At 44.6% G+C, this 26,868-nt stretch overlaps 1 protein-coding gene and 1 long non-coding RNA gene across 6 annotated transcripts in view; one reads left to right on the top strand and one right to left on the bottom strand.

Moving 5' to 3' along the window:
- Nucleotides 1-10,231, top strand: part of LOC147580679 (uncharacterized) — a 53,289-nt gene extending 43,058 nt beyond the window's left edge. The window contains exons 3-4 of one of the 2 annotated variants that reach the window (XR_015250970.1): nt 7,667-7,741; nt 8,485-10,231. This is a non-coding gene — a long non-coding RNA (uncharacterized LOC147580679). The remainder of the gene's footprint in view (nt 1-7,666; nt 7,742-8,484) is intronic. The other variant, XR_015250971.1, reaches the window with a different exon arrangement.
- Nucleotides 1,220-26,569, bottom strand: SLC17A3 (solute carrier family 17 member 3). 4 transcript variants are annotated; one of them, XM_086706093.1, is made up of 13 exons: nt 25,912-26,569; nt 19,207-19,324; nt 14,342-14,553; nt 13,699-13,932; nt 13,526-13,613; nt 8,561-8,647; nt 5,208-5,326; nt 4,920-5,081; nt 4,062-4,191; nt 3,814-3,961; nt 3,433-3,523; nt 2,377-2,513; nt 1,220-2,293 (listed from the first exon to the last, which is right to left on the bottom strand). In XM_086706093.1, exons 2-12 carry the CDS (start codon nt 19,295-19,297, stop codon nt 2,379-2,381), a joined length of 1,497 nt encoding a protein of 498 aa, XP_086562219.1. In that variant the 5' UTR covers nt 19,298-19,324; nt 25,912-26,569; the 3' UTR covers nt 1,220-2,293; nt 2,377-2,378. The 4 variants fall into 4 exon arrangements, with proteins under 4 accessions (XP_086562219.1, XP_025772980.1, XP_086562220.1 ...); XM_025917195.2 differs by lacking the exon at nt 25,912-26,569 and adding an exon at nt 25,494-25,649; XM_086706094.1 differs by lacking the exons at nt 4,920-5,081; nt 25,912-26,569 and adding an exon at nt 25,494-25,649.
- Nucleotides 26,570-26,868: the final 299 nt, after the last annotated feature.

Below are 26,868 nucleotides of genomic sequence, written 5' to 3'. Positions count from 1 at the left end.
ACATATTTTGACAGAGACAGACATGTGCAGAGGGAAGAAGATACGAAGATGCAGGGAGAAGCCATCTTCAAGCTGAGGAATTCCGGAGGCTACCAGGAGAGAGAGTCACGGGACCGATTCTCCCTCAACGCGCGGACAGAATGGACTTCGCTGACATATTCAGACTTCTCTATCTGTGAGACAAGAAATTACGGCTTTTCAGCCACCCAGTTGGTGGCACTTCATAATGGCGGCCCCAGGAAACGAATCCACATGCCCACTTGATTATCTCATTATCACCACTAACGTGTCCCGAAGTCAATTCGTTATCTTCCCTCTAAAAAGGATTCCTCCTCTTGCAGTCTCCGGCCAGGTGTTCGGACCCTGTGTGTACAGTCTCTCAGGTTAGAGACCCCGACTCCTTAGTGTCTCTTCTCCACCCCAGCTCTTCCCTCCCTGGTTCAGTCCTCATCACTGCTATGTGGACCACACTGCAGACAGTCATTTAATAGACTTCCTGGTTCTGGAATTGGGCCAGAGTGTTCTATCCAGAGAGAAAATCTGTGCCTGTCACTCTTGCTTTGTGGGATACCCCTCAAGCTCCCTAACATGGCAAACGTGACCTTTATGCACTGGTCATACCCCCCTCCCTAAGCTCATCTTCTGTTCTTTCCCAACTGATCGTGCATGATTCCTTTCAGAATCCATCCTGTTGTTTTTTGTGTTTTTTTTTTTCTAGGTTTATTTACTTTGAGGGAGAGAAAGCAAGCACACAAGAGCATGGGTGGGGCAGGGGCAGAGAGAGAGGGAGTCAGAGAATCCCAAGCAGGCTCCATGCTGTCAGCACAAAGCCCGATGGGGGCTCGATCTGACGAACCGTGAGCTCATGCCCAGAGCCAAAATCAGTCTTCGGGCCCTCCACTGACTGAGTCACCCAGGCACCCCAGAATCCATCCTGTTTCTTGTTCCCATGCTTTTGTACAAGTGGGGCTCCAATGTGGGGAATCTTACCATAAAACTCCCTATTTAGCTCAGGAATTCCTTGCAGAAGGAATTCCCTCCTCCCCCACCATGCTTTTCCACATGGGATCGTAACCATTCGCGTAGTCTCCCCTAACGGACGGTACGTTCCTCTGCCATGTGCCTAAGACCATGCCCTGGCAGCCATTATGGCTGTCCTCCACACTGGACTGGAGAATCGTGACTCTCCGATCTCAAGGACCTAGATTCGAGACTGGAGCAAGATCTCAGTAATTGTTTTTGGATTTATTCGGATTTGACCTCTATCTTCTTGCCGTGGCTTTTCATTCAGAACTGTGACCACCACATCACCTCTGTATGAAATGACTTGCTGGCCGTACTGTCTACACAGTGAAGATCACCACGGGGAGCAACTGAGAAAATGGCCCTGGCCCCTCTGCACATGCTCTAACCCACTGATACCGATAAATTACCACTTTACAAACATGTTGATCCATTTCATGTTGTGAACTTTCTACATGATGGAACCACCGAATTGGTTGGTTCCCGGAAGGAAAACATGGCAGACCCACACCACGTAGGTAATTTAAAGACGGTGTTAAAAGAGACAGTTTACACAGGATTGGGAATGGAGTGAAGGCAAAAAAAAAAAAAAAAAGGCCTGAAGGCACAGGAGAAGAGAGAAGCCACCAGAATGTATGGAAGTCCTGCCAGTCAGGTGATCTGAACAGTAGAGGAAGCATCAGCCACCGGCAGACCCCACAGGAGGAACCGTAGAGACAGAGAGAAATCCCTGTCCTCACTCTTCAGCCTGCATTGAAAATCCAGCAGAGGCCAGTGGACTCGGGAGTGTGGCTACAAAACAGGTCAGCTTGCCGGGGCCTAAGCAGGGCGAAGAGTGGAACACACAAAGGCAGGGGCATGCGGACCATACCCGATCTAACAAATACAAATTAATACTCCCTTTTACAAATAGGAAAAACTATTGTCCTAGTGAGGTTATGTCCTCAGATTCAGAGTCTCAAAACACCGATTCCTGTTTTGAGATCCAGAAACTGTGAGTCTGGCCAGTTAGCTCTGATACAACAGTTCTTCTAAATCCACCGGGAATTCCATGAAGAGGACACCTTTGTTCATGGCTATCACTTTATTTGAACTTTCATTCATTGGATATTTTCCCCCGGAGGAAATCTTAGCAACATAAAGAACCGATCTCAGATGTGAAAAGAATGGCAGCAAACAAGGTTCTCTCCCCTGGTCTTCTCATCACCAAGGGCTTCTCCTTTGTGAAGAGAGGTGCCCAGTGACTTTCCATCCTACCGAGGTGAGATAACTAAGGAAGAAAAAGGACGTCGAATTAAAAATGTCAATAGTGTTCCTCTAGTTAAATGCATAGATGAAACCACTATCCTTTACCTTCATAAACGAGTGAGTTTCCTGTCCTTAGCCCAGTCTTGGACAACTGCATCTCCAAATACAAGGTAGAAGATCAATCCTGATAGGTTAATGGCAAACAACAACAGAAAGACATTTCTCCATCCGAATTCGGGATCCTGAGGACACAAAACCTCCAGTAAAGTTTCCTCCTTCATCCTTTTTTTGCTACGAGCCCATATTTATAGCTTAGAAGACCATATTTGCTAGTGGCTCTCCACGTAGATGTTCATTTCCTGCAAGAGGCTTGATGGTTGGAAAGAAAGAATTTCAGAGTGCATTTAGAATATTCCTAATAAATGGGATTTGGGGACCTTTACAATTAACCTACAGAACTGCGTTTGTCACTATTTACCGAAGTGCCATGCGTTTTCTCTTGTGTGCAAATCATGACACGCCAAGTATGCTAAGAGTGTTTTCTTCTTGCGTTGCTGTGGTGTGGGGGAAACACTGCAGGCTCTGGAGCTAGACGGGTCTAAGAAGGAAGAATTCTGACTCTGCATCCTCTCAGTGGAAAGACTTGTTCTATCAGATTTTCAGCTTTATCATCAGAAAGTGAGGATCACAATATACCATTCTCATAATGGGCATGGGCATCGATAATTAAATGAGATTACTGCGTATGAAATACCTACAATCATGCCTGCGTGTACGAGACACGTCAGCACATCTGCTTCTACTATCTGTCTGCTTTGGGATGGTTATGCAAATGAAAATTTCACCGCGTTGCCAAAGACGTGGCAAGTTGCATCGGGGCATGGAATTTACCATCTCACGACATCGGTACGGCTGTGTGATTTCAGTTTCAAAGACTGAATGTTGCCAGGGGATCATCACTTCTTTGGCTTCAGAACAAGGAAAGACTGAGGTCACGAAAGGAATTGTTCTACATTTTTCTCTGCCAGGTTGACCTCATGACAAAGTTACCCACAGTTTGCTTTTATTTTCTACGACGCAAGCACATGCTTTAGGGACACTACTGACTTTACAAATGGATTTGGCAGAGCATTTTCAGAGTCATTGACCCGAACACTCTACCTGACTGAGGAGAAACCCGCTGACGGTGGGTGCCAGGATGGCTGCTGTGTATCCGAATTCCCTTGAGGCTCCCATGAGAAAACTGGAATGCCTGTGGGTGACAGGAATGTTCCAGGCTAGATCCAGAGATGCTTCACGGTATCCTTCAGCCTTGCTCATGTAATTACATCAGAAAGGACTTGCGCTGTGTACGTTCAGCGAGGGGCACTGAGACAAATCAATAACCCCCCTCTCCCCACATCCCTGAAAAAAATGGCCACAGGTCCATCTGTGGTCCTTGCCTGTGATTTATTATGTCTCAAAGTTTGGGGCTCCCAGAAAGCTTCGGGCTAAGTCTTTTTCAGAATAGGTGAAATATAAGAGTGGAGATGACCATCCTACCTCGGAGCAATGTCTAAGGCGTTGATATAGATCCCTGACTGACAGAAGGGGGTAAACCCACATGAGACTATGAGGAGGGTCATTGTGGTGATGTAGTCAGGGGTGAGGTAGGACAGAGCCACGAGGAGCACTGAAGAGGGGAAATTTCCTAGGGAACGAGGAACAGACAAATTAAACAATGAGATACACCTTTGGCTGTTGTATTTGTATGCTTTGTGAATCATCTGACCCTCAAGCCCTGTTCTTACCAAGAAATGTGGCAATTTTCCTCACGGTAACGAGCCTAAAATTCTTGGTCAGGAGGAAATCTGCCAGTTGGCCTCCCAGGATACCAGTGACCCAGGAAATGATAAAAGGAAAGGCAGACAGGAACCCATTCTGAGGGGGAAAAGACGTGAGTAAATCATCATAATAGGGGTGGTGAGCCCACACCTTTTTTTGAGAAACCACTGATAATCATACTGACAACCCCGAAGACAACCCTGAGAGCGGGGGAGGAGCAGAGAGAGAGAGAGAGACAGACAGAGGATCCAAAGCAGGTTCTGGGCTCCGTGCTGACAGGCTGACAGCAGACAGCCAGATGCGGGGCTCGAACTCACCCAACTGTGAGATCACGACCTGAGCTGAAGTCAGATGCTCAACCGACTAAGACACCCAGGCACCCCTAAGACCATTCTTTCTTTCCCATTTCTTTTTTTTTTTTTTTTAATGCTTATTTTATTTTTAAGAGAGAGAGAGAGCATGGCCAGGGCGAGGGGCAGAGAGAGAGGGAGACACAGAATCCGAAGCAGGCTCCAGGCTCCGAGCCATCAGCACAGAGCCCGAGGGGGGGCTTGAACCCACCAACGGCAAGATCATGACCTGAGCTGAAGTCAGATGCTCAACCGACGAAGCCACTCAGGCGCCCCTGAAATCCTACATTCTTAACAACATCAGGAGCCTTTTCAGTCATGTCCTTAGAGAAGCTACCAGCGTGAGTGTTAAATATTAGATCATTTCGTGGTAGGCAGTAGAGGATAAACTTTCCTGGATGGAACGATTTGTGAAGACGAAGTGATTGGTGAGTCATGTGCGCTGGAGAAAGGCCCAGAGGGAAAGGCACTCACGTCTCTGATATTAACGTTGAACACCGAGCTGATGTAAGTTGGCATGTATACAATCAGTATGGTGACCAGCCACTGATGGCTGAAACTGCACAGACAAATGGCATACAGGGGTAGAGACCCAAGCATGGCCTTGAACGGAAGAGGCTGCTTACAAGGGCTGACCTGGAAACAAGCGTACTGGTTAGGACGGTAAGATCTGGGCCGGGCCCACGCGTGAGCTTCGTTACCCCCTCGAAATGCAGAGGCCGACGCGAGCTCTCTGCAGATGGTCGCAGCCCTTACGTGTACCTGTTGGGCCAAGGAAGATACGATATATTCCTTTTCTGTGACGCTTATCCATGGGTGAGAGACGGGGTCATCATACACCAGAACAAACCAGAGAAGGCAGTAGACGCAGCCAATGCCTCCTGTAAGCAGAGGATAAAATTGGTTACCATGCCGGTTTCTGCTTTCTGTGGAAATTTCTTTTATGTTGGCACATTTTCGAGCGCAAGTCCTGGGACAAGCCCTTGCTCATAATATCCCCTTTGCAAGTCTCACAAAAAAAAAAAAAAAAAGCACACGAATATCACAACTTTCTAGAACCCTCTTTTTTTTTTTTTTATACATCTCTTGATTATTCATATGTATGGAAATCACAGACCCTAGGACTTGGTTTTCTCAACCTTTTTAATATTACCAAAGGAAAGCTGTCCCTTTCCGCGTTTTCGACGGCAGACGTGTAGGTTTTCGCATTAAGCAACCCTCCAAGTTCTCCACGGACGCCAGCTTGGCTCAGCTTTGATGCTAACTACTGGTAGTTGGCACAGACACTGCAGGGGGAGGGCTCAGTCCCACAAGGCTGCCCCCCACTTCGGATGCCAGTCACAAGCAGTGGGTCCCCAGGTTACGCACGCTTCTGACTTGACTGCAAAGTGGGGGTTCCTACAACCCCCTCTCGGTTTTGATAATTGGCTGGAACATCTCACCAAAGTCAAGGAAGCATTTACTTACATTTACTTACGTCTGCCAGTTTGTTACAAAGGATATTGTACAGGCTGCAGATGAACAACAGCCAGACAAACAGGTACACAGGGCAAGGTCTGGAAGGGGTTCTGAGCACAGGAGCCCCTGTGGAGCTGGGATACGCCACCCTCCCAGCACATGGAGGTGTTCACCGATCTGGGAGATCCCACGGTTCAGGGATCTTTAGGGAGGTGACATCACGTAGGCATAACAGATTATTAACTCATCCTGCAGCCTCCTTCCCTCCTGGAGGATGGAGGCTGAAGCTTCCAAGCTTCTAACCGGGGTTTGTTCTTTCTGGTGCCCAGCCCTCATCGTGAAGCTGTCTTGGGTCCACCAAGAGCTGTCTCATTAGGACAAAAGATGTTCATAACACTCAGGCAATTACAGGGGTTTTAGGAGCTCTGGGTCGGAACCTGGGGACAGAGACCACATCCACGTTTCTTAACTGTGTCACAATGAGCCATTGTAACAGGTGTTCAGAGGTTCTCTCATTCTTAATTGCATTCCCCTCGTGACAAAAGATGTTGAGCACCTTTCCATGTGTTTGCTTTCCCTCTCTGAAGCGTCTTTGCCACTGCTAAACCATTTTTTGTTCTGTTTTCTTATAATTGAGTGTTGAGAATTATTTACACATTCTGGATAAAAGTCTTTATTACATACGTGTTTTGCAAGCATTTTTTCCCAGTCTTTGTTATCCTAATAACGGCTCGTAAAGACAAGTTTTTACTCTGATGAAATCCAGCCTATCAGTTTGTAATTTTACGGATCAAGCCTTTGGTGTCACGTCTAAGAAATCTTTGCCTAACTAGAGAGCAAGGATTTTCTCATAGGCTTTCTTCTGGAAGGATAATAACTTCAGATTTTAAAATTAGGTCCAGGATTTATTTTGAGTTTGTTTTTGTGTAAGGTATAAGACTGGACCAAAGTATCCAGTTTTTGAGCGACATCTTGTTGAAAAGCCTATTCCTTTCTCCATTGGATTCCCTTTGCATCTTTGTCAAAAATCAACTTACCTTTTATGTGTGAGTCTGTTTGGGACTGTGCTCCGCTGATTTATTTCCTGCCAATATGCCAACACTGCCGTGTCCCGATGGCGTAATCTTTGTGTCTTAACATCGGGCAGTGTGAGTCCTCCAACTTTGTAACCCATTTGCAAAATTATTTGGCTCTTCTAGAATCCTTTTATTTTCATGAGAACAGTTTTCAGGGCATCGGTCTTTCCCACCTTTTGTCGGATTTATTCCTATGTTACGTACTTGCCCATGCTATTGAAAACGGTACTGCTATTTTTAATTTAAATTTCTTAGTCTCTCAACTTTGGTGTGGCTAAAAATGTCCTTATTTTTTCTGTTTTTGACATTATTCCCCCCAGAATTCTATGTTGACGGTTTGTTTGTTTGTTTTCCTTGCAGGACGTGAAAACTTTTATTTCACTGCCTTCCTCCTTGCGTTGCTTCCGACAGGAAGGCTACCCTCTTCACTGTCTCTGTTGTTCTGTGTGTGATATGTATTTAGCTTTCACTGCTTTTAAAATTTTCATCTTTATCACTGGCTTTCAGCCATCCGGTTACCTATAACTTGGTGTCGTTTTCTTCATGTTGCCTGTGCTTGAGATCCATTGTTCTTGGGTCTGTGAGCGTGTAGTTTTCATTGACTTTGGCAACCCTTCACCCGTTATTCTAACATCGGTGCCAGTTCTGCGTCCGTTTTGATTGATCTTTTTACTCTTCTTCTTACAGGTTGTGTTTTCCTGCTTTTATGTTGCCACACCTAGTAATCTATGATGGGAACCAGACATCGTGGATGACACCGAGGTGGGTGCTGAGTGTCTTTGTCTTCCTCTACCAGATTTTTGAGCTTTTGTCTGTGCTACAGTTAGCTTGCAGAGAAATAGTTTGATCCTTTTAGGTCTTGTGTCGTCATTTGTCAAAGGGCCCCCCAGCGCTTCCTCTGGAGCCGCTGGAGAAAGAAGGCGGTGGGCATTCTGCCCAACTGCCTCTGAATCGTCAGTGTTTTCAGTCTGTCTTGTGGAAACAGACTCTGTCTCCGATTCTTTGCAAGTCCTCGATCCTGTTCTTTAATCTTTTCCAGTGATTTTCCCCACCACGGGCTCAGATGATGTCTTCACGCACGTGCCCCGCAAATAACCGGGTTTCCTCTGTATGTCGTTGCCTTTATTGGGTGCTCTTTCCTGCCTCACACTCTCCCGGCTTTTAGATTTGTCTCCTCAGTTCTGTTTCTGCTGAGTTCCCTCTTCTTGCGCCCTGCCCTAGACCTCCAGGTTGTGGTCCCTCCTCGCCTTCGCCTTGTTGGCGTTTAGTGTTTTCTCTCCTTTTGGAAGCTTGCACCCAACCCAGGCCCCTGTCCTGATGCACTTGATGGGAGAGAAAACCCACAGCGGTGGCTTGCCCTCTGCGCATCTTTCATTCATCTGTCCCAAACCACTGCTCTGCAAGCCTGTCACCTGCAGCCGGAACCGGGGGCAGGGGGAGGTGGGCGGGGGGGGGGGGGGGGAGCGCACGCCCAACCACTGCATGCTAATGATGCTTTATGGCAGATCGATAGCATCGCAGACTGATCCTTGGACACTCGCCCTGAATATGAAACCCTGGAATGGGGAGACAGCTGCTTACCAAAGATATAGAAGACAAAAGGCCACCCGAGGGTTTGGCTGATGATGCCACCCAGGAGGATGATGGCGAAGGTTCCCAGCATCATTCCTGCAACGAGACAGAGTAACCTGTGGGGCTGTGGACCGCCCCTGGGTAGACACCGACACAATGACGGATGATATGTTAACGCGGTGTCACCAGCCATAACCAGACTAGCATATCAGAATACGTGAACTTCCGATTTATCACTTAGTTCTCCTGAGGGCCTGTTTTTCTGACGGTTCCCTAATAGCATTGCAGACAACAGCCATGCTTCTTCCTCCCGTGTTATTTTAATTTTTAATTACACAAGCCATGTGACATCTGCTTATTGAGAAAGTAAATTATCGCGAAGCGGAGTCCGCGACGTGCCGCCCCCGTCCGTTCCCACACTTGTCTCTAATGTTAACCACTACCTGTCATGTGACATATCGTTGCATAGCTTTCCTCCCTGCAAACATATATAATATGTATCTACACACACACCTACCTCTTTGTAAAGGCATTTAAGCCACGTGCAGGCAGAAAGCTAGGTCTGTCTGTTACGGTGCCAATAACACTTTTAATTTCCCTGGCTTCACAGAGCATTCTCATACATAGTAGGGCACCCTTCCTTCCAACGACTTTTCCAAAACTAGGCTATTACGTGTTTTTATTTTCCAGATTAACGTCAACTTGTCAAATTACAGATGCGTGAGTTTTTATTTATTTGTTTGTTCCTTTTGTTTATTATCTATTTATTTCGTCTTTAATGTAATTTTTCTTATTTTTTAAGGTCTATTTGTTTTCGAGAGAGAGACAGGATTCATAAGCCGTGTCCGTTAACGATAAGTAATTCGCTAAGAATGACATGTTTGTCTTGGAATGTAGATAGAAAAAGGTGGAAAGAGCAGCAGACACATAATACTAGGTAGGCAATAATTATAAACACAAGACTCTAGCTATTCACGGGCATATCCGATCGGAGGTGTGCGGGAACCAGAGAAAAGTGTACACATCTCTTCCCAACTCGGCATTCAGTGACTTGAAGTTGCTGTCTTTAAATCAGCCGTGGTGCTAGTATTTAGAGCACAGAAATTGATAAATATTTTGAATCAGCTTTTTTGTTTTCCTCCCTAGAAAAAGCCTGTTTACCAGCCTAGTGGTGGTGACTTGTGACAGCGGGGGCCTCATTCAGCCATCTGCTGGGAATTCCCATTCTGGCCCCCACACCACTCTGCCTGCAGACGGAAGTAACACCCCTGGCAGTAACAGGTTCTTTAGCGACTAAGTGGAGGCCCCCCGGCCCTGTGTCTCTCGCATAGAGCAAGTGTGTGTCACTGGCCCAGGATGCTGCCCCTCCGTGGGCTCCCTCGCCTAACGCCCGGCTCTGGTTCTCCCGTCCACACCATCAACGGGCAGGATAATGCAGCAGACAGACAGAGACAGGGTGTTCGAACATTCAGCACGCGTGACCCGGGTAGGGTGATCCTTCCACCCGCTTTACCTTAAATGTGTTCAGTTACCCGATTTCCCGCCTTACATCTCACTCTGTGCTTCGAAGTAGTTTAACTGTACAATTACGGTGCCTGATTTGGCCTGTGAGCCTGTCTGCCCCATGACCTCTGGGACAGCTTGCCAGGGGGTGTACTTGGGGCTGACATTGCATCAAGGCAATTTCCTCCCTAACAGACACGCTTTATTCGTTCTGCATTTGTGTTTCTTTTTTTTTTTTTTTTTTTTTTTTTTTTTTAATTTTTTTTCAACGTTTTTTATTTATTTTTGGGACAGAGAGAGACAGAGCATGAACGGGGGAGGGGCAGAGAGAGAGGGAGACACAGAATCGGAAACAGGCTCCAGGCTCCGAGCCATCAGCCCAGAGCCTGACGCGGGGCTCGAACTCACGGACCGCGAGATCGTGACCTGGCTGAAGTCGGACGCTTAACCGACTGCGCCACCCAGGCGCCCCACTGCATTTGTGTTTCTAACACTACCCGTGTGGCTGTCTGAAAATCGCAGGGTTTTGGGTTTTTTTTTCTGTTTTCACTGCTGTATGATAAACCATCATCTTCAGATTGTGTGTGTGTGTGTGTGTGTTTCTATTACCTATGAGGCCTGCCTCAAATATGAGATACCAGTTCTGTTTTGTCTGCTCAGCCTTCCTCCCTTAAGTGGCTACAAAGTTTCCTGCCTCTAGACGTGCCTTTGTGGTTCCTTGGAGAGAAAGACCTAGTACGTTTTGCCCCAGAGGCTGTCAGTACTGGGCCCTTCCACCGTTAGGTGTCTTTGTGGGAAGTCTTCCTTCAACCTCACGGGACGAGTCCTACTGCTTACCAGTGCAGCCTGTTGAGAAGTCCTAGAATCACCAGAAATGGCCATTTCTGTGAGACCTACTGAGGCAGGTGGGTAGGCTTAGCCCATCCCACCTACTGATGGGTTCCTCCAATGGCTTCCCGTTGGCCCCTTAGACAGCCATTGGATCTGTGCTCTTCTGAAGCAGAAAAGGTTTCTAGAGGCCAGTAGAGACTACCTTCTTGGGGCCACTGAGATGGTCCCTACCACCCAAAACAAGGAAGCCTCTGGAACTTGCAGTCTTCTAGATTCCCAAGATTCTCCTAGTCAGTTGACCTGTTCCAGGAGCACTATGCCTATAGAGCAGGAAACGAGAGGGAGGGAGCAGCTACGTCTACAAGGTCACTGTCTTCCTTCCAAGATTTTAAACTTTCCTTCCATGCTTTCCATGGAAGGCCATCTCCCTTCGTTTAGGCACCCAGACCACTCATTACAGTTAAAAATATTAGCAATTATACTTTTCATTACCAACTATTTTTATAGCGGTCTGGTTTTTGTGATTACTTTTTTTTTTAATTTTTAATTGAAGCATGGTTGATATTAGTTTCAGGTGTACAACACAGTGATTTGACAATTACATTACAAAATGCCACAGTAAGCATAGTTACCATCTATCCCCACACTAAATCATTACAACATTATCGAGTATGTTCCCTACGCCGTACTTTTCATTCCCTTGACTTATCTATTTTATACCTGGAAGTTTGTATCTCTTAATCTCCCTCCCCTGTTTGGCCTACCTCCCACCCCCACCCGACCTCTGGAAACCACTGGTTGGTTCTCTATATTTATGAGTCTGTTTCTCTTTCCTGTTGTTATTGTTATTTGGTGGTTCTTTTAGATGCCACGTATAAGTGAGACTGCGCGATAATTGTCTTTCTCTGTCTGACTTACATGACTTAGCGAAACAGCCTTTTTGGGTTCATTCATGTTGTTGCAGATGGCAAGATTCCATTCTTTTTGGTGACCAAATAACATTCCATTATGTCTACACACCATATCTTCTTCATCCATCCATCTATTGGTGGACATCTGGGCTGCTTTCATATCTTGGCTATTGTAAACGATGCTGCAGTAAACCCAGGAGTGCATATGTCTTTTGCATTGGTGTTTTCATTTCCCTCAGGTAAATACTCAGATGTGCAGTTATTGGGTGGTATGGTACTTTTATTTTTAGCTTTTTGAAGAACCTCTATCCTGTTTTCCACGGTCGCTGCACCAATTTACATTCCTACAAATAGGACGCAGAGATTCTCTTTTCTCCACATCCTCACCAACCCTTATTATTTCTTGTCTTTTGGATGCTCGCTGTTCTGACGGTTTTTTCTTTTTAAATAAATGTTATGATACATAGTCCCTTAGATCTCTCCCGTGGTATTGGTTAATCATGTAAAAGTTTCTCTTAATTTCTTCTTCGTTTGGATTTGTTCTCACAGTTTTTGAGTTTGGTCTCTCTCTTTTGTGCTCTTGTTTTCTTTAAAATGTTTGAGGTTTTGTGGGGGGAGGGGGTCAATCTCAATGCTTGAGAAGCCCCATTAGTCAGCTGCAATGACGGATGTGAGTTTCCTCATAGTCCAAATTAGTGGACTATTCCCCTATCAGTGGATATGAGCTCTGGTGACAGAAAATACTTCTCCAGGGTTGTAAAGGGCTCTAGAGGGTCCAGAGGGGGGTGAGATCAGTCAGGGTGTGTGTGTGTATGTGTGTCTTGTTTTCTGGGCTTGAAGAGTCCCTGACTCCCTTGTGATCCATAAGTTAGCTGGGGAGTTACCCCAGTTTTCTTATCCAGAAACTGCTTCATCAATCTCCTGGTTGTTAGCCCTATTCTTTCTGTTTTTCATTCTTCCCCAGTATTTTTAGAATATTCATTCCAGATACACTGTCCAGGCAAATTATGATCAGAAAGCAGTTCTCAGAACAACTGAGAACTCTGCCAAAGAAGATTAAGTTGGATCTGTACCTCATACATAGAATACCAATATAGACTCCCAGTGTATTAGAAATTTAGGTATGAAAACGAAATCAGGCAAGTTCAAGGAAAAACGTGGGTGGATGCTTTTGTAACTTGTCCATCTATGACTCAAAATCCAGAAGCCATAAAAGAAAAGGATGATCAATTTAAATATGCAAGAATATATTTTTTACACATAGGAAAAATCATTATAAGCAAAGCCGTGTTATAAATGACAACTTGGGGAAAAATAACAGAGAGCGGGGCACCTGAGTGGTTCAGTCGATTGAGCGTCCGACTTCGGCTCAGGTCACAATCTCACGGTTCATGAGCTCGAGCCTCGCATCGGGCTCTGTGTCGACAGCTCGGAGCCTGGAGCCTGCTTCGGATTCTGTGTCTCCCTCCCTTTCTGCCCCTCCCCCACTCGCACTTTGTCTCTCTCTCTCTCTCTCTCTCTCTCTCTCTCTCTCTCCCCGAAAAATAAACATTTAAAAAATAAAAAAAATAAAAAAAACTGAAAGTCATGGCACAAAGGATCCATCTCCTTAATTTATAAATATTTGGTCGCCATTGAGGAAAAAAAAAACATTCAACAGAGAAATTCTCACGTACCCCAGAGTGAGAATGTTGGATTGAGTGGACTCATTTCGGTTATGTGTTTCTACCTGATAGAGCGAGGGTGCAGAGGCGGCTTCGTTCACGTGGAGGACCCCATCTCTCCCAAAGCGCGTGCTGGCCCCCAAATATCGAGCCCTGAAGTCAAAACAGTTAGAGCTGTTGGTATGTGGTGCCGTGTAGAAATTCATATCCATTTCATATTCGCAAATTGTCTGGATACCTGGGCCAGGCCCTGGACTGTTCGAGTTGCAATGAGGAAGGCTAGCCCCAGGTCAGCCGCCAGCGGGGTAAAGATAATGAGAAGGGAGGATACAACCAAAGAAACGCCAACCACACGCTTTGTTCCTATTCTTCCAGCCAGGTACCCGCTGGGAGCCGTTGTCAGCATCATGCCATAGTTGACAGAACCAAAAATGATGCCTTGGATTTGAGGGCTCCAGTCATACACAGGGGCCTTGAAGAAACAGAGAATGCTGTAGTAAGCCGTTTACAGGAAGGTTCTTACATAACTGAAGACACCTCTTTATATCTCTCACTTGCTTTCAAATCACTATTTTGCCAAGTAAAACTTCTCTTAAGTGTTAATTTATTTTGAGAGAGAGAGAGAGCACGAGCAGGGGTGGGGCAGAGAGAGAGGGAGAGAGAGAGAGAGAATCCCAAACAGCCTCTGTGTTGTCAACGTGGGGCCCAATGCAGAGCTCGAACTCACCAACCGTGAGATCATGACCTGAGCCAAAATCTCAGGAATCGGACGCTTAACTGACTGAGCCACCCGGGTGCCCCCCCCAAATAAAACTTTTTAACATATAAGCTCTAAACAAACAGCAAAAACAAGAACACAGCTTAAATCTCGTATTGCTTACCTCTGCTGGAAGACTGTTTGGCGCATCATTTGAGCCACCAAGTGCGTCAAGAGGCAGACTCTCGGTGGAGCCATTAAACTGGGACTGATGGTTTGTGCCGTTGACCATGGCCACCATGCTGATGTTGATGGCAGCATACTGTGCCATCAGTATAAAATTGCAGAAATGTGCGATAAAGGCTATTCCATAGCGAGTGGAGCGGAAGCTTAGAACTGGAAATATCATAACATGACATTAGTGCTTTCCTTATTAAGCCATCATTTGCTTCTCGCAAGTTATACCACAGGAAGGTACCACAGACCATCACCTAATGAGTTAAATGGCTTTGCTGTTGGCTTTAGGAAAGATGCAAAAGGAGGCGATCACTGAGTTGAACTGAAGGTTGTTTTCATACCATGACTGTGTAGAGACTGACTTGCTCTGAGGCATCTGTCCTTCCTATGGTTTTGTCTCTCCCGTTCTTGGGTTATTGTATTCTATAGTTGATGAAATTACTCGGAAGTAAATACCTATGTGGCAAAATATACATTTTATGTACATATAAGGAAGTATATGTATATGTACCTATTTAAGTCACATAATTTAATCAACTAAATTTAATTAAATTACATAATTTATATTGTATGTCCTATATTACACATTATATATAGAAAATGTAATTTTTTAAACTCTGAGGGAATTGTTCGTTGGGGTAGATGATTGTTCTCCGCATGTGTCCAGTCATTGAGGACAAGCTTTCATTTAAAGTTTAAAGTCAAGCCCCTAGAAAGATTTTCTCATTAGAGAAATTGACAACTACAAACTATGAAAAAATATAGCGAAAAAAATAGCAGAAAGAGAAATGAGCACAGCATTCAAGGCTGTTTTTGTATTTCTGGGGAAAATGGCTGTTGCCGGGAAGAGGCTATTGCAATAATGCAGAAGAGAAGTGAGGAGCATTGGATTGTGGTGGGAGCAGCAGAAGAGGGAAAATGTAATCGGATCCCAAATGGACCCGTGGGGTGGGGGAAAGGTACACTAAATCAAGCTTTAGGTTTTACAGACCAGTGGGGGAGGGGCACCAGAGAGGTTCTTGTCTAGGAACTAGAAGAGTAGAGTTGAGGTTCACTGAGGAAGGGAGTTGTGTGGCCACAGCAGGGGTTTGGGGAGTGTGGGGATCAACAACTTATTGTTGGACCAACAGAGCTCCCTTTTAGGCACTCTGAGTGTTGAGAATGTTGTTGGATACACAACTCTAGAGTTTAGTAGAGAGGTAGGAGTTGAGGTATAAGACTGGGAGTTAATAATCTACACATGATACCTGAAGCCATGATATTTGGGAAGTGAGAACACAGAGAGAAGAGAACCAAGGACTGACCCTGGGGGTTCCAGTGTTTAGAAAGGCCAAATGAATGGGGAGAGACCAACAAAGGAAACTGAAAAGGGATGATCAGTAGGTTTTGGAAGAAAACTAGGAGAGTGTGGTGTCCTGAAAGCCAAGGGGAAAAGGGCTTCGGGAGGAGGGAGTCAGCAGGTGCGTCAGATGGCTCCGATAGGTCATGGAACATAATGACTGAGAATTAATTCACTAAATCCTCTGAAGCTGCTGCCATGGCTATCCTCATTTTATGGATGAGAAGGACATAGATACAGAGAGACCCGCTATGTGTCAGGTGTCTATGCTGTTAACCATTGTTGGGCAAGTATATGATGGCTTTTATTTTGTCCTAGATGACCGCATGAGAATACCTTTGCTGTAAGTCAAGTGCACTCATCTGTGGGGTTTACATGGTGTGGGATAAGAGGTCCCTGTGTGTCTTCAAGAAGTCCTCAAAACTTCAAGGAAGGAGGTACCTTGAGATAACAAAAGAGTCTTCCCCCACAAGGACATACTGTTTTCTCATTTAGTGAATGGGGTGGGGGAGGCAGAATTTGGAAAAAAAAACTGTAAAACATACCCAAATTAGAGTGAGAAGCTCAAATACAATATTCTTGTGAAAGTTTTCCTTCCTGATTCAAAGCTGGGTGGTGACTTCTTATGTCAATCAAGTCAGCTAATAATTTGTGAGTTCTTGTGTTCTCTGATTTCTCCACATGGCCTGGGATCATAGAGACCAAAGGCTACTGAAAAACAGTATCAGCAAACCAAGAGACTGATGGCTCACAAATGAGTGGGTTGAACATCGGTCTCGTTAGGTTGCTGAAAGATTAAGTAGAGGATGTGTTTAAAAGGCTGAGCCTGATGCTTGCTTGCTAATAAGTATTTCCTACAAGCTACTACATGTGTCCTTAAAGATTTTTTCTGTCCTATGTCCATAATGGATGAATCATTCCAGCCATATCCACTCTAATAGATTGGTGCCAGCGTCATGCTGGCTGTGAAATATTTTCAAGGATTACCCTTAGCTACATGAGAGTGTGTGAGTTTGTATGTATGTGTGAGTGTGTGCAAATTAATAAATATCTTATAGGCATAGTGTTTAACCACTGGAAGAGAGCACTGACACTATGAAATCATCGACTTTTGAAACTTGAAGGTTATATATGGAAGAATTCGATACTACTCTAATCAGAGTCCAGGAGACTTGTTTTTTAACATGATGTGACAAACAGAGCCTAGGGTGACTCCAATGATTCCCACCTCATGAGTTCACAAATGTGTCTAATCCCCTCCACTCGAATGGGGGCAAGACCTATGAGCTGCTTCTAGCCAGCAAGTGAAGGGATGCACTCTCATGATTTTCATTATAAGACTCCAAACTGAAGCTGGATACTTTACTCATGGGCTTGATAAAGGATGCAGAGAGTTGGAGAAGCCCACACAGTAAGGAACTATGGGCTGCCTCTAGGACAAGAGAGTGGCCTCTAGCCAAAATCCTGCCCAAACCAGGACCTTCAGCTGTACGGTTGTAAGGGGATGAATTCTCCCAACAACCTGAATGATCTTGGAAGTGGGATCTTCCCCAGTCTAGCCTCCAGATGAGAACACAACCTGGACAACTACTCAATTGCAGCCTTGTGAGATGTAGAGAAGAACCAACTAAACCAAGGCATGTCTTAACCCCTGACCCACAGAAGTTGTGACATCGTAAATGTGTGTCATTTTAGGCCATTAAGTTTGTGGTAATATGTTTGCAGGGATAGAAAATAAATACGGTTGGCATCAAATAATAAAGATGCGTTATATATATTAACAGACTACATGAAAGGTTTTTTTGGAGGAGAGGGCACACATTGAAAGATGTTTGCATTACACAGCGTTGAAATTTGTTACAAGGCTAAAATAAGACACCAATAAAAAGAGAAAATCTAAGGAACAATAGAAAAACATCCAAAAAAATCATACAGTGAGTAAAGGACATTACGGCAATTCATGGAGGAAAGCTAAATTATACATGTGATTCTGAGCTAGCTGGTTAGATATATGGAAAAATAAAGTTGGAACAATACCTCATATTTTAAATCAAAATAAAGTCAAGGTATAATACTGTAGCAGTGCGTTTTGTCAAATTAAAGCTGCCATTGATTTTAAGATGTCATTTTTTCCACTAAAAATCAATTGATAAGCTAATCAAAAAAATCAAACTTAATAGATTCTGAATCTATCAAACTGAATGCCTGAGCTCTCCCTCCCAAGCTTGGTCCACCCACATTCTTTCCCAACTCAGATGATGGAAATTCTATCCTTCCAGACACTTGATTTCTTTCTTTTGCACCTTAGATCCAGTCTGTCTGGAACATACTATTGTCTTTACATGGAAAATGTGTACAGAATCCAACCACTTCTCACCAGAGCCATTGCTGTCTCTTGGTTTAGAGCTGTTTCCAGAGGATTCTGGCTACCAACACCTCTTGCTTGGATATTTGCAATAGCCTTTAACTTGACTTCCTGCTTCCAATCTATTTTATGTTTTTTTTTTTAATGTTAATTTAGTTGAGAGAGAGAGAGAGAGCAACTGGGGGAGGGGCAGAGAGAGAGGGAGACACCGAATCCGAAGCAGGCTCCAGGCTCTGAGCTGTCAGCACAGAGCCTGACATGGGGCTTGAACTCATGAACCACGAGATCACGACCTGAGCCAAAGTTGGATGCTCAGACTGAGCCACCCAGGTGCCCCTCCAATCTATTTACAATATAGCAAATGAACTGTTGTAGTCATGCCACAAATTAGATCACCCCCTCTTCCACTCAAAATCCTCCATGTGGCTTCACTTTAGTTCAGATTGAATACTAAGGTCTCTATGGTGGCCAGTGGAAAGGAAATATTTACGGCCTTTGCATCAAAATTTTCATTTCTTAGGAATACACACTGAAGAAATAATAATTCCCACTTCGGACAAGTGCTATGTTAAAGAATGTTTGCATATGTATAATATATGTAAAGATAGCTTAGTAGCAAACAAAACTCTAACTTAAATTTCCAACCACAAGAGGATTTTTCAGGTAAATAATGCTCTATCTATTGGACATCCTGAAACACTAATACGCATCCTTAAGAATAGTTGTATTATAAAGCAATATGGAGAAGTATGTGTGGTCAAATTAAAAGTTTTCTTACTATACCTAATTAAGCAGTACAATTATGTTTACAATATTCCATGCAGTGACAAGAAGAACACACAATAGTGGGTGTATACAAATTTGGCAGCAACCATCAAAAACTGTAAATGCACATGGACAAAGATTAAAAGATAATCCTCAGAAATGCAAGATTTTTTTCGAACAGTGATATTTATTTCCTTCATATATTTGAAAAGCACGTATTAATATTACCTGATTTTTAAAAAGAATTCAACAACTTATATGAGTTCATTTGTTTGTCTTATGACAGTGCACGTAAAGAATCCACTACCAAATCCTAAACCCAAGGAGTCAAGGTTGAGTTTACCTTTCTTGGGAACGAGACTCTCATCCACTCGCGTATCTTGGGAGTGTTTAGTCTTCCCTGCTGTGGGACTCAATTCCGTCATGGTGGCCATCGTGTTCTTTCCCCAGATGTTTTTCACCTATCGGGGCAATATGCAATCCACAGGTGTCAGCCAAGAGAGACTCCTCTGATACGCATAAACAGTGGTCACCAAACAATTTAAAGCTAGACCATTTCATGTGGGTGGGGTCCTGGGAGGATCATTATTCCCTCCAGGCCTGCTACAACCGGTGCACCATGCCTAACGGGAGGAACTGTTTATTATTAGGATCTAGAGTGGTCCCTGTGTGCCAGGGTAAGAGTGCTGGCTTTGGATCTGGGCATTTCCAAGTTCAAATCCAGGCTCATGATTTACCTAACGTGCCAAGTGTCACCAGGAGCAGATTTGTGTGTTTCCATTTCTTATCTGTTGTAAGAATACCCACCACCACCACAGCGGCAGCACCTTCATCAAGGATCACAAGGGTTCAATAGACTGCGCAGGTCTGGCACTCAACGAGTGGTTGTCACATAGTCTACTGTCATCGTTGTCGGAGCCACCACAGATGTGGGTCACTTCAGAACTGTGCTCCTCTGGAATCTTCTACTGCACCCGAAAACCTGCTTTCTAGTGCTCCCATGATTCCCAAACTGCTTCCCCATTTGACCCCCTGTGAGGGTTCCTGTATGTATGTCACTAATACTTGGGGACCATATTTGCATGTGATGATACAATTTTAATCCCGTATTATTTATGGCCACAGATGATAATGTGTCTGCGAAGTTCTGGAAATAACTAACATGGGGATCTAGGCACTAATAGTTGTTTGGGGTCCCTACAATTTGGACCCACGACCGCCTCAGATGCACAATGTTTCTATTATAAGCAGGATCTGCTTGGCTTCAAGTTATAAATACCCTGTTGTTTAATTAACAGGTAGTTGGGATTGTGAGGTTGGTTTTAACTGACCCATAGCATGAAAAACTAAAACCATGTCTATAATCTGGCAGGGAAAATGGAGGTAAAATTGGATGATCAAAATGTGATTCCTTAGCAGTTGGGTCTGAGATCACAAACAATGCCCACATGTTTGAATTTACTCATTTTAGCAGCCACAGACGAAAGCTTAAGACTCTGAGCCCTCTCAACTTTTGATGTTGGATAATGTTCTTACTTTCCCCTTCCTTAGACTCTTTGATGAGGGCCATGTGACATCTGACAGTTGTCTCACCAAGAAATACAATAATTTCTGGATGGGAGGGTGGTTGGATTTTTGTAGAAGCACTTCACATGGAAGTCCTAAACAAAACAAAACAAACAAACACGCACAAAAAAACAACATGACAACCAAACAGGCATCATCAGAAATGTTAAGCTATATAGGGAAAAATTATGTAAAGAGATGAAGGCAGAACCTGAATTGAGATAGGAAAACCAGAGAACACAAGATGGCTCCGTCAGTGAGGAGGGTACGGGGTAAGACCGTGGGGTATTGGAGTCAGGTCACATGGGCCGGCAAAAGCAGACTGCTACATTTCTAGGAATTTTGCAAGCTGGTTGTTGAAAACAGCCATTATTGGCAACTAAATTATATAAATTTGGAATGAAAGAAAATATAGTTTAAGAAGGTAAATATTTGCAGCCCATGACTTCATAATTATGTCACTGAGTTTTACTCTTGGGTATGTCTCCCGCATCTAGATGGGGGGAATACTATATAAAGACGTGGTGTTGCATATTTCTTCCTAACTCTGAATTCAGTGATGTCATGTTGGTGGCTTGAAACTGGCCACAACTGGAGTAGTCACATGAAAAAACAAAAAAGATGAATGGTACAAATTTGGGCTTGATTTGTTGATTTCCTGGACTTAAGAAATTTATTAAATAATATTATGTTAGACATGCGGGGGTGCCTCAGTCGGGTAAGCATCCAACTCTTGACTTTGGCTCAGGTCATGATCTCCCAGTTCTTGAGTCCGAGCTCCATGTTGAGCCCTGCGCTGACAGCACAGAGCCTGCTTGGGATTCTCTCTCACTCTCTCCCTCTGCCCTTCTCCCTGCCTAGCACTTTCTCTCTCTCTCTCTCAAAAAAATAAAAAATAAAAAATAAATAAAGGGGGAAGAGAAGGAGGTATGGCGATGTATGGAATTCTCCCTTTAAAAAAATGTATAAAGATATTAGTGTCAGAAATTTTATGTTAACTCTCACGTGGTATTGTAAATTTTAGTAACATGAAGTTAATTTGGAAAATGTATGCATTTTGCAGATGGTAAATGGTAATGTAGAATCAAACAGTTCCGATCCCTGCAACTATATAAAAAGCTAAATAATAATAAAAATTTTTGGACTGTTGTGATTCAGAGTGTGCAAGCTGAAAATGGTTTCAGTCTGGTGAATATAATCTGTATGAGAGAGAAGTAATTCAACAGTAGATCAGGTATGACATTTAATGACAACAAATATATTGGGAAGAATTGGCAGATGGAGATTCAATTTCATTTGTCAAACTGTGGTTGAATTTCAGCCATAGGTTGCTACCAACACAGCGTTTAGCAAAAATACATGAAAGTTTTACACCTTAGGTACACAAAATGTCTATTTGTTTTCTACACCTCAATAAACCTGGAGACAAAGGACAGTACTACATGATAATCAACTGACTATACAAAACTTATAATAACAGTATTGTATATTATTATTTGTAAACCGTGTGCCTCAGATTCTATCGGTAAAATTTTAAAAAATTAGTTTATTTATTTATTTTGAGAGAGAGTGAGTGAGTGTGAGTGAGGGAGGGGCAGGAGGAGGGAGAGAGAGAATCCCAAGCAGCCTCCATGCTGTCAGCGCAGAGCCCAACATGGGGCTCGATCCCACAAACCATGAGATCATAACCTGAGCCAAAATCAAAAGTTGGATGCTTAACCAACTGAGCCACCTAGGCGCCCTGATAAAATTTATAATATACCCATGTGTGTTTGCATATGTGTTTTTCCCACCCTGGAAAGCCAGTTGGGAAATACCAGCGCACCACCAGGGTAAGGAAACCCGTCACCCATCTTCCCCTTGGGCCTCTGCACTTGGTGCAACCATTTACTATGAACCCACATTTTTTATTTTGCCCTTGGCATTTAAAATTTTTCCTAGAGGGATTTATATCATTTGACACCCTGTTTCAGGAATTCCAGAGAGCCGGTTATAGGGAAGTCTCCCCTGCACCACCCCCTCCCGCCCCCCAGGAACAAAGGCCCCGTTTCCCTGCTGAACGAACAGATGTGGAATCTGGTGCATGGGATCCATGTTCATTCTTACTTTACGTCCCAGCACAAGGCACTCGGACCAAACTCCTCTACAAACATGAGTATGTCGGGAGGTTCATTAGGCCCTCCCACTTCCCACAGACATGGTGGTTCTCACGGAAAAGAATAAAGAGGGATTCCATCCTACACAAGTCCCAGGATTAAATTCCAAGTGTTATTTGTTTCCACTGACCGGTGGCTGCTGGCCCAATTCTACGAACCAAGTATCCTTGTGTGTGGCTTGTTGGCTTCTTCAGGACTGATGCTGTCTGATCCGTGTGATATACTGAGCATCCTTTTGCTTTATGAACAATCAGTTTGTTGCCTACCTGGACCGTGTTCTTCAAACCACCTGGACTTCATGTCTTGCCGTCTCCTTTTCGTGGCTTCTTTCAACTGTATGCTACGCCATTTTCAGGGACACCAGGAGAACCGTGAGCTGGAGTCTCAGGCACTGAAATTTGTCCGTGACATCCTAGCTGGCCAAACTTTGCACATGGTGCCATAATCATTCCACAGACAAGCAACAGCATATAGTGATTACAGAGTGATCTCGAACTTAAGGCTATTTTACTCTTTGCTTTTATGCCTGGACTGCCTCACAGCTGGCCCTGAGGACGGAGAGCAACATCCTGTCCCCTGGGTTTGAGGCCACATTCCACTGGATGAAAGCACTATGGCATGCCACATTCCTGGTTTCCCACAACTTGACCTATTCTTAAAGGTGTGTGTCTGGGACCTTTCTATCATGGCAGGACGGAGTTCTTGAACTCTCCAGCGCTGAGTCGATGTCTCCAGGATGGCATCCCCAGTGAAACTTCTCTATTCCACAGAAGATCTTTTTGTCCATTTTCAAGTCACTTTCAAGACTCATAAACGGGAATACTATCTCAGTATTTATTAACAGTGTTCTCAGGGTATCAGCTTTCTTGGAAGCAGACGCTTAAATAATAACCTGGGTAAAGTCATCTCAGGTACTTTTAGTTCTCTATTATCTCTATTCTAGACAGCCAGACATGCCTTGCTCTGGAAACCTCGGTGCCCAATCCCATGTCTATGATATGACCATATCTATGATCATATATATATATATATATATATATATATATATATATATATGTAATTTTTTACAAACAGCTACCTTGATTTTCCAGTATTGGTCCAGAACACTGTGCTGGTCGCCTGGGTCAGAGACTGTATATGGCATCCTGAGATGTTTCTGCTTCCAGGCGGTGCTCCCAAGGAATCACACTGAAGGTCAACTTCCTGCAGACCTTTAGGTTTCAAGCCATGGGTGTCCCGCTAACGTCTGTGAGGTCACAAGTGCCATCAAAAAGTTGCAGCTCCTATGGGGCGCCTGGGTGGCGCAGTCGGTTAAGCGTCCGACTTCAGCCAGGTCACGATCTCGCGGTCCGTGAGTTCGAGCCCTGCGTCGGGCTCTGGGCTGATGGCTCTGGGCTGATGGCTCGGACCCTGGAGCCTGTTTCCGATTCTGTGTTTCCCTCTCTCTCTGCCCCTCCCCCGTTCATGCTCTGTTTCTCTCTGTCCCACAAATAAATAAACGTTGAAAAAAAAATTTTTTTTTAAAAAAGTTGCAGCTCCTATGTTCCTGCCTTGAGGACTCTCTCTGATTATCTTTCACCTGCCCTCAGCCCCACCTACCAACTGCTGTTGACCCTAGTGCCCTTCCATCGCCCCCATCTCCGCAATTCCTCTTCTCTCCTCAGCCATCTTGGTTTGGTTACATTTTCATCATCTCGTGAGTCATGACTCAGCTTGGCATTCTTCTAGATGCTGCCTTGGACGAGAGCCGCCCCCAGCCTTATCTTGTGTCAAAGCCCTGGACCCTCTTTGGTCCAGGAGGGAAACCAAGGGGATGAACCTGATTACAAGAGGCTGGGGTCCTTCAGCACGCCAGGAATAGCCTGTTGCCACCATGAATCCGTCCAAGAGAAAAGCCCAGTACAGACGTCTTGGTTGCAGCGAATCTTCGTGTAAGGGATGGAGAGGTGGTGGCCCGTCGCTTCTTATCTGAAATATTTCTTGGACGCTACCCTCCATCTGTTCCTTGTGTCCTGCCAGCTGTTGGTATAATGGAAATCATGCCAGCCTCTGCTCCTAACTACTGTACCGACCAGCTTACATCAACCCTAGGTGGAGATTTTGACACTCTTCGTCCAGGACACCCAGTTGGTAAATAAAAGAGCTGATACTTGTTTCACAGGCCCCTGAATTTAACCCCCCAAATTCAGCTTCTACACGCCTCACTAGAGTCCCTGTTTCTTGAAAATGCCATCCACAGTTGACATTTTATGCACGTTTTTGGACGATCAGGCACAAGACTTCAGCTCCCTGCTTGTACCTCGCTTCCCTCTGCCTTGTTAAGACAGGGTTTTTTTTTTTTAATTTTTTTTTTTCAACGTTTATTTATTTTTGGGACAGAGAGAGACAGAGCATGAACGGGGGAGGGGCAGAGAGAGAGGGAGACACAGAATCGGAAACAGGCTCCAGGCTCTGAGCCATCAGCCCAGAGCCATCAGCCCAGAGCCCGACGCGGGGCTCGAACTCACGGACCGCGAGATCGTGACCTGGCTGAAGTCGGACGCTTAACCGACTGCGCCACCCAGGCGCCCCAAGACAGGGTTTTGCATCTGACTTCGACTCAGGTCATGATCTCACAGTCCATGGGTTCGAGCCCCGCGTCGGGCTCTGTGCTGACAGCTCAGAGCCTGGAGCCTGCTACAGATTCTGTGTCTCCCTCTCTCTCTGTTCCTCCCCCACCCATGCTCTCTTAAAAATAAATAAACGTTAAAAAAAAAAGAAAGAAAGTAGGGGTTTCTACATCTTCCCTCACCTTATTTTTAAATCAATATGAGAAAACCTGGGACTCTGGGAGCATATAAAAATGGTCAGTCTTTACACAGAAAGGACCCTTAGAGTTTCATATGAATCGGTAGGACAAGTGACTTACCAACTTAGTGTCCGAGGGATGACTTAGACAGAACTGGCTACTCCTTAGTGCTCTCTCCCTTCACTCCCAGCAGAAGGCTGAGGTTTCTTTCCTACCCTGGGACTCGAATTGCTAATCATTAACGAGATTCATCCAACGAGATTTATACAAAAAGTGGAATCTTTTTTTTTTTCTCCCTTGTGTTTTTTTTCCCTGTGAATTTTTGTTAATTTTTTTCTTTGAAATATGTGAATTATAATGTTAAGATCAGCTTGACCTTCCCTGTTGGTTTTCCTTGTCCTTTCTCTTTTGACACCCCATAATAACAAAACCATTTCACATAAATTCAATGAAGTTTCTCCATACTGTTTTAACTACCCGTAGGTGGGTTCCTAAACTATATAAAGCAATGCTTTGTCTGCGACTTAAGTTTGTATACCTGCTGCCATGCAGTGTGGACTATTCCATAACTCACTTTGGACAATAAGCAGCGTGGATTGGGAAGAGCCACAAGGGCACAGTCGAGGTCATCGCCTTTCAGTTTCTTTTGCTTGGCTCGTTTTCGACAATACCCCTACGTGGCTGAAAACCTCCTCACTTGTCTGTAGTTCCTCGTCCTCAGCTCAAAGAGGAGGCGAAGGGGTCACCCCCAACTTCCTGCAGATGGTTCGTTTCCAGCTCCCCGCATGCTCGGTGCCTACACAGCAGACCCCTTTTCCCATGACAGCGTTCCAGCCCGTCTCCAGCCGTGGAAAATTAAACCTGTGCTTGGGAGCCTCCTTGCTTCAGATCCTACTCATCGCCTTGACTTTGAGTTCCTTCTTGGTTTATGGCCCCAGAGATCTCCTTCTGATTTGGAGCGTGGCTCTTTGTATCTATTTGAACTGTCCTGGGTGGGGGAGTAAACCACCCGCTCGCACCTTGGAAGAGTGGGAGCCGGCAGAGCGCATCCTTGAGCTCAAGAATTCAGAAGGAGCCCAGCCTCAGAGATTCAGAGCTCCTGTTTACCTAGCATTCATTATGTGTCTTCTCACCCTTCTTTTAGGCAACTTGTATGGTATTCTTAAAAGATAAGAAGAGAAAAGAAAAGCGTATTTGTCCCTTTGCACTTGGGGGATTTAAGCATGGACGCTCAAAGTTCATGATGCAGGAAGGGGGGATGTAAATTTCAACTTTCTGTGCAACAGACTTTTCCCTGAGTCAGTTTCGAAAGACTCTGGACTCTGGACCCCGCGATAAATGAGTAGCAACTTCCGAATTCAACTATCATGTGAAATGTCACTAACCCTGAATCATTATCCAAGCCAGAGAATCCAGCCTTTGGTTTTGCGATTAACTTTTAACTTCATTTTAAGGTTCCCGAGCGCTGGTCGCCCTTCCGTTCCACAAATTTGAC

This window comes from Puma concolor, chromosome B2 (assembly GCF_028749965.1).
Source record: "Puma concolor isolate L17-30 chromosome B2, mPumCon1.1.hap2, whole genome shotgun sequence".
Taxonomy (NCBI): Eukaryota; Metazoa; Chordata; class Mammalia; order Carnivora; family Felidae; genus Puma; species Puma concolor.
The sequence above is the reverse complement of the archived record's forward strand: the minus strand, read 5'-3'. Positions and strand labels throughout refer to the sequence as shown.